Consider the following 15,010-nt stretch of genomic DNA (forward strand, 5'->3'; position numbering starts at 1 on the left):
CCTTACACAAAGGAAAACACCTCTGCGCTTCTCTAGGAAACCTACAACAACAGTAAGACAATAGCAGCAGCAGCAGCAGCAGCAAATTCTAACACGGGTTATCATCCATTAAGCTTTTACTAAGTGCCGAACCCTTTCACCTACGTGACTGTGGCCCCGCAGAACAGCTCTGCCCAGGGTCCTCTCATTCCTAACGGGCCAAATAGTCAGTACGGGGGACAAGGCAACGCTCCTCCCCAAGTCTGCCTCCTGGGGACCCACCGGCAGCCCCGTCCCTGCTGCCTCGCACGCTGAGCTCTAGGAGAGGCGAAGCCGCTCTGCGCTGATCCCAGGGAGAGCTGAGTGGGTCCAGGGCAGGCTGCTTCCTCAGCTCTATGCAATTTGGCCTTGCAGCTCAAAATTAAGCTTTTTCAGAGTGAGGAGCACATTTCTTTCTTGATTCATACAGTTGGATGATTGCCCTTTCCTTCCGCATGGCTGCCATGTGCCCGTAAGATGGATATGGGGCCACCTCATGCTTAAAAGGATCCCCTATCCATGGAGACCTGGCAGGACCAACATGACACCCCAGGGAAGGCGGGAACAGCAGGCAGCTAACGTGACTGGGTGGAAGCCTGAGGGGGGAGGGCTCTTTCACTGGCTAGAACAGGGGTGAGCAAACTTTTTGACTCGAGGGCCACAATGGGTTCTTAAACTGGACCGGAGGGCCGGAACAAAAGCATGGATGGAGTGTTTGTGTGAACTAATATAAATTCAAAGTAAACATCATTACATAAAAGGGTATGGTATTTTTTTTTTTAGTTTTATTCATTTCAAAAGGGCCGAATCCAGCCCGCGGGCCGTAGTTTGCCCACGGCTGGGCTAGAAGCAAGACACCGCCCTGCAGGATGGAGCCAGGAGGCTGCTGCCTGTTATGTACACTATAAAGCTCCTGACACAGTCCCTGGAGAGGCTTCACAAAACCTACACAAACCACCCTGTGTATTTACGTTTGCCTGGTAAGAGTGCCCGCAGATCTGAATAGACTCTCAAAAGACCCTGTGACTCAAGAGTTAAGAATCACAAATCCCAGCGAGAGAGCCTGTATTCCTCACATGTGATCTAGGGCTCACCAGGACCCAAGACAAAACGGGGTTAGGAACAAAGACCTAGCCACGCAGGTCTGTATCTTCTGCATGTATCTCCCATAACTGTGCAGAAGCAGGTGATTGGTCAGAATCCAGAATCCCAGAAATCACTATCAGAAGATGCAAACACACACACCTCCCCCTACCTATTACTATTAAACAACTTCCATTCATTTTTTTCTTACACATACACAGTTACTGTCTTCCTTCAAAGGGTACACCAATGACATAGGTAGAGAGATTATCTCAGTTAAGCAGATGGGGATGCTCCAATATTTACAAGCAATGATGAGTCCATGATCAACACCTCAGTATCGGAAAAGATGTACACAGGATCCTTTCCCCTCCTCCCACCCAAACCCCAATTAACTCACATACCAACACACACACACACACACACACACACACACACACTCATTCATTCATTCTCTCTCTTGCATGATGCACGCACAAATAATCAAGGTTATCCAAATTTACTTTCCCGACTATTTAGATCATAATTCTTAATATAAAGTTATTTATTGCAGCAATCTTAAATACTATTAAACATTTCAAACAAACTTTTTCCTATTGAAATTTGTTTTGGTTTTTAAACAATGCAAAAATAATAAGAAACTGTTTAAAATTTTACCTTCTAACTGCAACAGACTTGGAGGTACAGTTGCTTGTTATCACAGGTATTAGCCTAGGGATGTGTGTATGCTGTACAGAAGAACAAAAAAACGAACACTTGAAAATATAAAAACAAAACTAGGACAACCACTTCCTTACTAACCTACCTAAAGTACATATACATTCAGATTACAATTTCACTGATTTAAAAAGGACAAAAGAGTATCACTGAGATTGCCAAAGGCCATAACAACATTTACAGAGCTAAAACCGACACAAGAATTAAAACAACTAGTTGGAATAAAATCTAAATTGTCTGAGCAACAGAGGTCTGAGTGAGTTCAAATGGGGCCAGCAGACCAATTTATTTTGATATTGTTTTAATGGAAATACCCAATAATGGCTTTCAGTTTAATATTAAGCAGGCAGTACAAATAGTAAGAACTAAAAGTAATACAAAGTAAGTAACCCACAATAATCAGAATATTCTGGGTAGACTTTGGTTAACCTCAAGCCTCAGCGGCAAGGGCTGCCTCTGGGAAAAGGGACTTGAGAGTGGGGAGCAGTGATATGGAGAACTTTCATTTTAAGCCGTTGTGAACAACTGAATTTTACTGAAAACCTGTATATAAATTACTTAAATAATTACTTAAATGTAAATGAATGTTTAGAAAGCTGAACTAAAGAGAACATTTTGTTTCTCTGCTACCTACTATTAAGTAAAAAACAATTACAGGTGATTAACAAAACCACAAACACAAATATCTAGAGTGGAACGACCAGGCATTAGGAAGGAAAGAAAGGGAGCGTAATGTGGAGATGTAAATAACAGTAGAAACTCAGAAGCAGATGGGGATGCTTCAATATTTACAAGCAATGATGAGTCCATGATCAACACCTCAGTAACTATACACCGCATCCATAATTCACGTGATGGAATGTGAAAGGCTCATGTGCTATAATTAAGTGGGGGAAAAGGCCAATACTTACCCGAATGATTAACCTAACAGCTACAACACCAGAAGTGGCCATAATTTTGGCACTGTTTGGAATTAAATTAAAGATAGTTGGCATAATGGCTTCAGCTCCATGGTCAAACTTATTCCCCAGAACTGATGACAGATGCCTAAAATAAAAAATGAATACTGGACTGTAGTTCTATTTCTTGTAAACAGAGAAGCATATAAAACTCTTAACATTTTAGAACCTTCATTTAAAGTTATCTAGAAATTAAGGACAAGGGTCTCAAATCTTTCCAATGTACATGTAGAGGACTTGGCAAATAGCTAGTAGCCCATTGTTCCTTTTAAAAAAAAGTAAATCATTTCCAACAAATTAGAATTCAAATAGCAAAAGACAAATTTATCATACACTAATAAAACATAAACAGGAAAAAGCTGCCTCACTCTTTCTCTTTCACCCTTTTTATTTCAACATAAAATATTCATGCTTCAACATCTGACTGCAGCCAAAGCTTTTAAACAGCCGCAATGCCATCTGATGTCACTGCTCCTCTGATATTCTGACATACTTCCTAACACAGAAGTTGCAGCTCCAAACAATGGTCCAGATTCAGTTTAAGTAGGATAAACATTTACTAGACTATACTGCATGTCTTTAATTTTATAGCTAGAGTACTCTTCTAGAAACAATAAAAAATTCTGATAAGCATGCTATATCCTGTCAGCAAAATCAATGAAAAAGCTGAGAAACAAGTTTATAAATTTCATTTTTCAGTATTATTAGTAACAACTGCTTCAGAGCTAAGTCACAGAATAAAGTTTAAAATCTGTCATACTTTACATAATTGGGCGAGAAGTACTGTAAAAGTATTAGCAGCAGTGTAACTGGAATGGGTCTTGGAGACTAGACAGGAGCAACATTAGAAAGACCCATCGGACAGAGCCATGAACCACCCCGAAGCCTGTGCCTAGGATGTTATGACGTGAGAATCTGGAGCTTTGCAGTCCTTACCCCAACGTGATACAAGCCTCCCGCACTACCTGAGACCGCAGATCCTTAGCAGATAGTTTAAAGGCTCCATCCAAAAGTCTCAAATGTTGAAAGAAGTTATCATATTCAGCAGCACCAGCCAAAAGTAAAGATCTAATCTTTTTTAGCTAATGGGATAGAGAAAATTAGGAGATATATAAAACTGTTCCTAAAACAGAACATATGGAATAACAGAAGCCATCAAATATGAGAGATCAATGTCAAAGTTAAATGATATAGAAATAGTTTTCCAAAAAGAACTCAGCCAATTAAATGTTAGCTAATATATTGAACACATCTACATAGCAAAAATAAGAATAATTTTTAAAATGTAGTATCTATGATAAACACAATTCTATAAATTGCATTTTAAATTGAAAACACCTTAGTGTATACATTCTATCCTAATGATAAAATCACCAGAGCCTGCATTTTAGCTTGTAAAAGGCTCTTCCCTCCTAAGCTTACCTTCCCCCACACCCACTTCAACTGCCATTTATTTAATAAATCAAAGGAAGTAGCAATCCTAGAGTCTCTTTTAGTATCCTCCACTGTATCATTACTAAAAGCTGGTCTGAATTTGAAAGGGAATACAATAGCTTTCTTACCACCCCCCTTTTTGCCAGCCAACCACTGTAAAAATAGCTTTTCCCTTTAATGTTCAGCTACTTGCTTTCATTAATCTACTTTTAAAAACAGACAAACAGGACTTTCTAGCATAAAATGTGAAGAAAGGAAGAGAAGATCACACTAAATGCCACTAAAAAGCAGCTTCGCTGTCTTTAACAGGTGAAAGTGGAGGGCATCACCAGACATTCCACAATTAGGTCTTTGTTAAAAATATAGGATCTGCATAAAGGTGTAAGTTTGCATGCTTTAAAAAGAGATGTGAGGTACTCTACTAAAAGGTAAAATTTTAATGCAGTAATTTTTATTTAAAATATTTACTCCTTAAAATTCATTAGAGCTGTATCCCAATTTCATAATGAGTTTAGAAGATATAAATAAATCTAGTGAAAATGTAATCACATAAAATCACTGGCTTACAGCATTTACTCTTTGCTCCCAATCATGCTTGTCATCAGATAATATTTCCCTAATCTTGTTTATGGATTCCTCGAGGTCTCGGCTGGAATAAATCTGTAAGCAAAATTAATTTACAATAAGCATAAGATAATGTAAAGAATAAAAAAGATTATTTCTTAATTACATGAAGTCAAGAGCATTTAGTAAAATAAATCATTTCATTTTCCAGAAGAGCCTATGAGATAACATCTGGACAGATTTGTCCTAGAATGAGCTTCATCCCCTTGTGAGTATGTACCCACTAGATCTGGTGCCCATATATGGGTAACCCAGGCTCAAATACAGCTTTATGGTAAACTTAACAGATGGCTTGCCATTTAAAAAGAACAAGACCTGCTGGGAACGGTCAGTGGTGCACAAGTCCTTTAGGATTCCTAGTAGCACATATAACAGTGCATTACACAATCCATTTCACATCCATCACTTTCAAATCTACTTTTTCATTTACTCCCACATCTGATAAGACAGGTAGGAGAATCATCAACCAGGAATGAGACATGCTGGGAAGGTCAAGGACTTAAGGATGAAACTTAGCCTAAGATGCCTGTTATCTTATTTACACACATTTGGAAACCAAACAGTAGTTAACAAGCAATTCATCTATATATATAAAAGCCTAAGCGATCAACTACAGAATTGGTCGATCAGTCGCTATGATGTGCGCTGACCACCAGGGGGCAGACGCTCAACACAGGAGCTGCCCCCTGATGGTCAGTGCCTTCTCACAGCGGGAGCGCCACCCAGCTGACCGATAGGTGACAGATGCCAGGCTCGAGGCTGACGAGCGCAGCTGCAGCGGCACAAACTTCTCCCGCCTCCGCAGCGGTGCTACCCGAGCAGCAGTGGCGCAGCGGGGCAAGGATGAGTGGGAGTGGCGTGGCACCCGCCCGGGCTCGGGCTCCTCCCGCGCTGCCTGCTGCTTTGCGCACTACTACATCCCTCAGGGGATGTTGGACTGCCGGCTTTTGCCCTATTCAGCCTGGCCTGGCCTGCGGGGATTGGGCCAAAACTGGCAGTCCAATATCCTCCGAAGTGTCCTGGATTGGGAGAAGGCGCAGGCTAGGCTGAGGGGCCCCACCAGTGCACAAATCCATGCACCGGGCCTCTAGTATAGACATAAAATGCTATAGGAATCCAGAGCATTGGATAGTCAATGTAGGCTAAGAAAAGTATTGCTACCTCCAGTCATTGACAAAAAACACTGTGACATTCAAAGCAGTTAAAATGTATGACTTTACCCCAACTTTTATCAATACTTTTGCTTCATCTGTTAGGTACTTAAGTGAAGCATCAAGATGGCATAAATAAGCTTTTATCAAACCATTCTTCATAGCTTCTCAGACACCAAAACCCTTCAAATTGACAAATTTTTCTAAGAAAAATCCCTAAATAAGCATGCTTCTTTGTTCCTTTGCATAATCTAATCACTCCCCTCCCCGCTCTTTTATATGCCCTGACCCACCAACTTGTTACTAGAGGAAGCAACTTCTTTCTAGTTCTTACTCAAAGATCATCCTGGGCCTTGACTTTTGCTCATTTCAGCTATAAAAGCCTCCAATACTTTCTAGTCTGCAACCTCAGATCTCCTGTAGTCTCGATACTTAAAATTACTTACCAAGTAAGGAACTTCCCGTACCACATATTTGAAAAGTGAAATTTGAAGAGTAAGCCTCTCCTTGCTTTTAATCAAACTCAAACATCCTCACTCACCTGCACTGCAGGTACGTCGTCAAAGGCTTTAATAAAATCCTCTTCATCAACAGCGCCAGCTCCTTCTTTTGGAGCTATAAAAAATTTATTTTAAAATGTAAATTAAGTGCATTGGAAGAATCTGAATAAATACAATAAAAGTTATATTTTGGTAGATTTGTAATCATTTCTTTAAAGCTTAATAAAAATATAAAGTGTTGTGATTCCACAATATTTTACTGATTTTTTAAAATGTGTTTTTATTGATTTTAGAGGGGAAGGAAGAGAGAGAGATAGAAACATCAATAATGAGAATCATTGATCAGCTGCCTCCTGCACACACTTATTGGGGATCGAGCCTGCAACCTGGCATGTGCCCAGAAACATCAATAATGAGAATCATTGATCGGCTGCCTCCTGCACACACTCTATTGGGGATCGAGCCTGCAACCTGGCATGTGCCCTGATTGGGAATCAAACCGTGACCTTCTGGTTCATGCGTCAATGCACAACCAATTAAAATAAGTTCTAATGCATTTAACAGTTTCATTTCAACTTTATATTAGCCTTAAAACATCTTCATTTCCTTTGAACTCATGATAATTGTCAATTTTTCATTTATACATCAGTAGCAAGTTCCCCCTATAAAATTGTTATAAGATGCTTTGTATACTTAAAAGTTAATTGCTGTCATTTAGGAGCACGTTTTTCCTTTTTGCTATTATGAACGCCACACATAAAATCTTATGACATCTTACTGTTGTTTTTCATACTAAAGATTTCAAAACTGGTGTCTGCAGTCATCCTTGTAAGCCTCATTAATTCACATTGGTCCCTGTGAGTGCTTCTCTGGTGTTTGGTGTCCTGCTGGAACCCGCACAGAAAAGGGCTTTATGGACAACTTTTGGCAGCAGTACATGCATGCCAACCCCCGATGAACAATCACTCACTCTGCATTTACAGGCCAACCATGGACAGGTGACAGTCACGCACTGAGCTGGGATGCTCTGTGCCTGTTCTAGCACTAGGACTGGATCCCACTGAGCAGACAGGTCCTGAGTGCCTCCTCTGCGTAAGGCACTGCCCCACGTACCCACGAAGGGAAGAGGACTCCAACACCTAAGGAATCTGACAAGAAGGAGCCAACAAGGAACTTCATGGCCATGGTGCTCGGCAAAATGGGGAAGAGATGAGGTCAGGGCCGAAGGGGAGACAGGGCTGGTGTCTCTGCTAGTTTACACAGCTGAGACTTTTGGAAGGAACGTCTGGGTGAAGGGTGGGAAGGAAATGAAGTGGTCTGATCATGCAGAAATTTCTGAAACCTTATTTGTAGACTTGACACCACTCAATAGATCAAGAAAAAGGAGTAGGAAGGCTGTTTGGCCACAAGAGGAATGAAGTACTGATACATGCTACAACGTAGAAGAACCTCAAAAACATGCTCAGTGAAAGAAGCCAGAGCAAAGATCTCATTCTCCAGAAAGCCAGCATAGGTAAAGCCTCAGGAACAAAATGCCGACTGTGGTGGCCAGGGGCTGGGGAGGAAGGGGAGCAATGGATAAAGAGTGTGGGGCTTTCTTTTGGGGAGAGGAAACTGTCTTGGAACTAGAAGTGGTAGGTGCACAATACTGTGAATATACTAAATACCAATGAATTGTGACCTTTAAAATGGTTAATTTTATGCTATGTGAATTTAAGCTCAATAACAAAAATAAAAACTTTTACATGCACTCCCCTAAAAAAGTTAGAGGTTCACGCTCTCCAAGCAGACAGAGCTGCCGGCAGAGGCCCTGCAGTGCAGCGCGCCGCTCCGGTCCAGACTCCAGCACTCCAGGGCCAGTTGGGAGAGCAGCCAAGACCGGCAGGACGCGGCATGCGGGTGCTAACCCGGCTCCAGCTTTAACTCAGCACATCAGCAAGCTCAAAAGCCCAATGCTAATAGGAGCACGGTCTAAAACCAGTGGCCACATAATATTTTAGAAGTAAAAAGTAGGAAATTTGCATGTAAATGCACATGTGACATCAAAATGAAAGTAGATAATAAGGACTCAAACTGTCCAAATTCGGGGGTGGGAGGAGGAATTTAGGGAGGAAATCTTTGTAAATCAATTTTCAAGCCTCAAGGAACTAATCCCTCCTATTTACTTAATTTAATATCTATACTAAGCTCACAAGGAATAATGCTACCTGGAGAAACAAAATACATTTTAAAGACAGAAGATACAATCTGACTTCCAGATAGTCTGTCTTGATAAATAAAAACTGGCTAAAAAGGCCCCCTTTCAGATACCGCTAGATCCCAACAATCAACAAATGCTCTTCCTCTAGCTCTTAGCTCCGCTTCCTGGGGTGTGGGCTTCATTCTCCTACAGCAGTGGTTCTCAACCTGTGGGTCGCGACCCCTTTCACAGGGGTCGCCTACGACCACTGGAAAACACATATATAATTACATATTTTTTTTGTGATTAATCACTATGCTTTAATTATGTTCAATTTGTAACAATGAAAATACATCCTGCATATCAGATATTTACATTACGATTCATAACAGTAGCAAAATTACAGTTACGAAGTAGCAACGAAAATAATTTTATGGTTGGAGGTCACCACAACATGAGGAACTGTATTAAAGGGTCACGGCATTAGGAAGGTTGAGAACCACTGTCCTACAGGCTCTGCTTACCAAAAGGTGGCAACACAGCATCTCAAATTGATATCCCTCCAACTCCTCACCACCGACAGCACAGAAGTTAAAGAACGGCAGCAGAAACATATTGCAAGCGAGGCTGCTTCACTTCTGAAGGACCCAGAGGCAAGTACCACACATGTCTGGTTTCAAAAGCTTGCACAGCTGACCCCACAACGCCCCCCAGGGCTGGAATTACCTGAAGACTTAGACCCGAGAGTGGATGATCCAAACCGCCGGGTGGTCCCCATTCCAGCGTTTCTCCGTGAGCTTGCTGGAGCTTTGGATGATGTGGAACTGGCAGAGGAAGGTCTGTTACCATCCACAGAATCTTCATCATCAAAATTTTTATCTGAAGAATAAGCACAGAAATCACTGGAGTTTTTTGTTGTGTTTTTTAAGAACTTTTTTACCTGAACTTCAAACATCTAGCCTTAGAGGTGAATAGCTTGCCTCCTCTTTTGGAATCTGAGTGCCTGTCCAGGGTCTGTCCAGGCCTCAGGTAAGTCCAGAATGCAGCCACACCATCCAGTTCACTCTCACTAATCTGGGACCCTCTCCGCCCATTTGGAAAATAGAAAACACACAAAGAAGAAAGCTATCTCTCGTAAGATAGATACATTTTAGCATGTTTCTGACCGTTCGGTCATGCAGTTTTAGATAATAGCTGGCATACCCTGCCGGCACGGCTCAGGGGTTGAGTGTTGACCTATGAACCAGGAGGTCACGGCTGGATTCCCAGTCAGGGCACATGCCCAAGTTGTGGGCTCGATCCCCAGTGTGGGACGTGGAGGCAGTCAATTGATTCTCTCTCATCACTGATGTTTCTATCTCTCTCTCCCTCTCCCTTCCTCTCTGAAATCAATAAAAATATACTTTTTTAAAAAAGCATTGAACAGACTGTCAAACCTCAGAGGAAAGGGGGTGGCGGATAAGAGATCAACCAAAGGACTTGTATGTATGTCTATAAGCATAAGCAATGGACACAGACAGTAGGGGGGTGAGGGCATGTGCTGGGAGGGCGGGGGTGGCCGGAGAGAGGTCAATGGGGGTAAAAGGAGACATATGTAATACTTTCAACAATAAAGAATTTAAATAAAAAAAAACACATAAAAATAAAAGCATATAATCCCACTACGGAACCTTTCTCAGAGAACAAAATTAATGCATGTATAAACATAATTAAATAGCTCAAATATTACAAGAAAATAAAATGAGAATAAAAGGCTTCTCTCCCACTCCACTACTAGTTTCCAGATTTTTGTTTTTAGTTTTCTATTTTGGAACAGTGCTCGAGTGACAGACAGTTGTGAAGACAGCACAGAGTTCCCATTCACCCCACGCACAGTCTCCCTACTATTAACACCTAATATTAGCAGTGCACTCTTGATACGTTATTATTAACTAAAATCCATCGTTTATTCAGAGTTCCTTCCTTTTCTCCTACTGTACTTTATCTGTTCCAGATCCCACTAAGGATGCCAAGCGACATGCAGTCATCACACCTCCCTAGGCTCCTCCAGGTTGTGAGTTCTCAGACATCCTTGACAGCTTCCAGGAGTACTGGTAGGAGCGTTCACAGATATCCTTCAATCTGCAAATATTTACCTGATTTTTCCTTCATGGTTAGATCGAGTTTATGGGTTTGGGGAAGGAAAACTACAAGATAAAATGCCACTCTCATCACATCACATCACATCAAGAGAACGTGCCATCAACTAGCCTCCTGACATGGGCCTCGGTCCCCTAAGGGAGTGTGTGTCCGGCTGGCCGCACTGCCCTCTGGAGAAGCCGCTGTGCTCATCACACACAGCATGGGAGTTATGCTCTCCTCTGCTAGGCTGGACAGCTACAAAGCTGACCGGGAGTAACTCCACATGGGAGAGTTGTCTTTTCTCCCTTGCTTACTGGTATGGACTCACCACTACTGAGTTTATACTTTGGGTAATAAGCCAATACTACTTTGTTTTATTGATCAACTTGTTCTGGCTTTGACCCTGAGAATCTTTCAGTTGAGGCCTGTGTCCCTTGGACACCCCCATGACTGCTTTTTGTTCTGTCTTGCTTGAGCAGGTCCTTACTTTCTGGCATCAAGATGTACCAGGCTCACTGGGTATGTTCCCTGCTCCAGCCCTAAAATCAGTCATTTCCCCATGAAGTCCTGTTGCTGTCGGAAACCCGGATCTGGGCTTATTACACACATGATTCTGCTTTTGTTTTTCTTTAGAGAGCTTTCCATATCTAAACAAAAACATCAATTATATCACTTTAAACACCCAGCCCAACTTTTCACCTCCCATTAGACCATGTTAAGGTGCCACAGTGAATGGTGTCCTGTATTTATGGGCCAGGTCTTATGCCAGGCTAGCTACATGCACCCTCTCATTTACCCCTCACAGTGGTGCAGGAATTACTATCCCCAACTTGTGTGGGAGAAAATCAAAGCTGGGAGACAAGCTATCAGAGCAGGTCACACACCACTCCTGCAGCCGCAGTGTGAGGGATTCCAGTCTGCACTGCCCTGAAGTCACTTGCCCACTTATATCCACCCTCTAAGCACAGAAGCCACTTACAAGTACTGGTGACATTTTTTGGATGATTTACACCAGTCTGCACCAAACTGAGAACTGTAAGGAAAAACTTGTAATTAATCTTAGAGTTAAATTTAGTTTACTTTAAGGACTATCTTTTATTCCAAATTACATCTTTCTTATTTTTTATTGGTGTTAATAGTCCTTGTTTTATGAAAGAACAAGAGATAGGTGGGATTTTGTTTTGTTATTGTTGTTGTTATATTTGGTAAAATTAAAGTTGGTCACCCTGTAGCAATATCCCCCCCCCCCCCCCCACACACACACCCTGTTTTAAAAATTCAGCTCAGAAGTAAACGGCCTACAACAAAAACCTCCGTTTCTGAGAAAGCACACAAGGCCCCTGTTCATCTGCCCCTGCAGCATTACACCAAACGGATTTTGAAAACAAACTCGTCAGGTTTATAATACAATTTCCTCTCCCAGACTGCCTCCCTGGGAGCCCCTATCAACTGGCAAACAACTGATTAGGAAAACCACACTTCAAAGTGTCTAAAACTTGGTTATAGTACTAGTGCCTGTTTAATAATATCTCTTTGAATGCTTTCATTTCTTAATTATTCCCCAAGGCAGCGACTGAAAATGGTACAACGTCAGAAACAAAGACACACTTTATCCCAGCAGTTTTGCTGAAGCTTGCCCACGGGTTTTGCTGAAAGGACTAAGACGACAAGGTCCCTGGCCCCCTCTCTGTCCAGCACCAGCACACGTAGAGAAAACCTGAAGCCTTCTGTACCCACGTTTAAAAGCTGCCCTGCCTACTCCTCAGGGGCTGCTGTGCGGATCATAAAACAAAGACAAACAAAAGGCATTCAGGAAAGTGCTCTGAAAATACTAAAATACTCTACACTCAACTGTGGCAGAATCATTGGTATTATATTCTGCAGACTGCTAATGGTCTTTGTTAATCATGGCTTCATAGAGGAAAATTCAAATATGCCACAACCACAAAAATCAGCTTTTAAACCTTGTTTCCTACTACATTTGCAGCCACTTAAGGTACAAGTTACCAATGCTTCTAAGCTTGCATTTCAAGGACACAATTTGAAAGGAATTATCAAGTGAAAAAGTCTTCATTTTAAATTCAGATCTACGGGCTCTCTCCATGGCTTTTAATACATTAGTTGACTTCCATAATTATTTTGCCCTGTCGTTCAAAAAATAATAACAAATACAACAACTTAAGACAAATGCTATAAGCAACACACTGTCAAATTGTCAAGTGAAGGGCTCTGAAAGAGGCCACTCCAGACAGGAGTGATTTAACCCTCCAGGCCAGGTGTTGATTTCCCACAGCAGCTTAACCTGAATACAGGATAATGTCATGAGGGAGGAAATGAAAAGAAATACCATCACTCTATGCTTTAAATTCCCAGTGTGAAAACACAACTAACAAGCAGAAATGCGTATCTTCCAATATGACCACTTTCTGCAAACTGAACCAAATTTAGTGTAAGGAGATAAATACACACCTTCACAATCCCCTACAAAATAAACACAGCAAGTTTACTCAGCATAGTACCTGTATAGTGGCAGAGTCTCTGTTATTACATCTTGTTTCAGTTGCAGGGTATGGCAATATCCTTCAGAGACAACAAATTCAAAGCCTGCCAGGAAGACCATCCCAGAGGAAAGCAAGACAGCAGAGCAGGTGTCCCCATCACACCAAGCCCACTCTCCTTCAAACGAAAACCTGGTTCGCAGGGAGTCCTTCCAACGCGGCAAGGCATAGGTAAGACCTCCCTGTGAAGACTGAAGACTACTCAACAAGGTTTTCTACTACTTCTTTAGTAGTTTTTCGGTTCCACTTTTGCATTTTTAAAATGCAAGTCTTTAAAAGGGAAGGAAAAATTGTATAAACTGATTCTCAAGAAGAAAGGCAGCACCCATCACTGCGGTAATTCCCTGTGTCTCCCTCTACCCACAGCTAAAAACCTGGCATTTCTAGCCACTAGATTCCTTTCAGGACAGCTTATTCCTACTGACAAATGTATTGCAATTGTAAAGTAACTCCACATACCGCGAGTACGAGAGCAGAAAGAAATTAAAAGTACATGGAACCCAGAGGCTGAGGAAAACTCAGCAATCTGGTTTTACTGTATCTACTTCCTCTCTGGTCCTCAAAGGTTAACGTGAACGTATCTGTAGGTTTCACCGTTTTCCCTGCCTAAATGCAAATGTTCATGGCAATTATTTTCCTAAGTTTCAGCCACAATATTTAAAATCTTAAATATTTACATATTGTATTTATTTCCTAAACAGTAAAATTTCAGAATGTATTAGAAGAGCCTACCTTTCCCAGTAGTCATGTTTGTCAGGGATCTCGGTACAAATAAAAACAGTGCTCTGAAAGCTGTGTCTACCCACAGTAACTTGCATCAGCAAGCTCCCCACCCACGGCCTTCTGCAGTGTGATCTAGCACCACTGACAACTGCACCCTACTCCAAAATAAAAGCCTAGACTATATATAACAGTGGTTTCCTTAAAGGGATGGGGGGGAGAAGGGGTTGGGTGGGAGGTGAACCTTTCCATCTGACTTTACTCATGTAAGACAACCTTCTTTAAAAATAGTTTTTAAAAAAATTTAACGAACTGACTTTTCCTCTTGAAAACAGAGAAGAACATTACAAACATAAACCTTAAATAAGAACAATGTCAAAAAGCAATCTTATTTCCACACAGAAGAGAAAGCAAACTGTCAGCTGTAGCTTAGGCTGGTCTCAGAAACTGTCACCCCCCGGCTGTTTTAGGCGGTCTTCCGAACACAGCACACTTGCCAGCTTTCTACCAGCTTATCCCTGAGCCTGTGACCATGGGAACACTTTCCTAAGACACTGAACCAGAATCCCACACCTTGGAACATGCAGAGTCCAATAGACAAGCATGGGAGGGCCTGGGAACCCTTAGCAGCATTGTTTTTAAATATATGTTTTTATTTCAGAGAGGAAGGGAGAGGGAGAGAGACAGAAACAATGATGAGAGAGAATCACCGATCAGCTGCCTCCTGCACACCCCTTACTGGGGATTGAGCCCGCAACCTGGGCTTGTGCCCTGGGCCTGAATCGAACCCTGGACCCTTCAGTCCACAGGCCAATGCTCTATCCACTGACCCAAACCGGCTGGCATCAGCACTGTTTTAAGGACTATGCAAAATAATGAATGCTTGGCTTTTTAATAAAACAATAGGCAATAAATTCACTTTTAAGTGAATGCTCTTATGGATGAA

The 15,010-nt window shown here is 41.8% G+C and overlaps 1 protein-coding gene across 2 annotated transcripts in view; it reads right to left on the bottom strand.

Annotated features, from left to right (window-relative positions):
- CLASP1 (cytoplasmic linker associated protein 1) overlaps positions 1–15,010 on the bottom strand; it is a 270,250-nt gene that overhangs the window by 132,151 nt on the left and 123,089 nt on the right. For both annotated transcript variants that reach the window (XM_070423157.1, XM_070423156.1), the window contains exons 9-14: positions 9,392–9,544; positions 6,528–6,601; positions 4,779–4,871; positions 3,714–3,859; positions 2,730–2,865; positions 1,759–1,829 (exon numbers count right to left, since the gene is read on the bottom strand). In XM_070423157.1, the coding sequence (XP_070279258.1) occupies positions 1,759–1,829; positions 2,730–2,865; positions 3,714–3,859; positions 4,779–4,871; positions 6,528–6,601; positions 9,392–9,544 (673 nt within the window). The remainder of the gene's footprint in view (positions 1–1,758; positions 1,830–2,729; positions 2,866–3,713; positions 3,860–4,778; positions 4,872–6,527; positions 6,602–9,391; positions 9,545–15,010) is intronic.

This window comes from Myotis yumanensis, unplaced genomic scaffold (genome assembly GCF_028538775.1).
Source record: "Myotis yumanensis isolate MYYU_CA2020_CCGP unplaced genomic scaffold, mMyoYum1.0.hap1 SCAF_8, whole genome shotgun sequence".
In the NCBI taxonomy this organism is placed as follows: Eukaryota; Metazoa; Chordata; class Mammalia; order Chiroptera; family Vespertilionidae; genus Myotis; species Myotis yumanensis.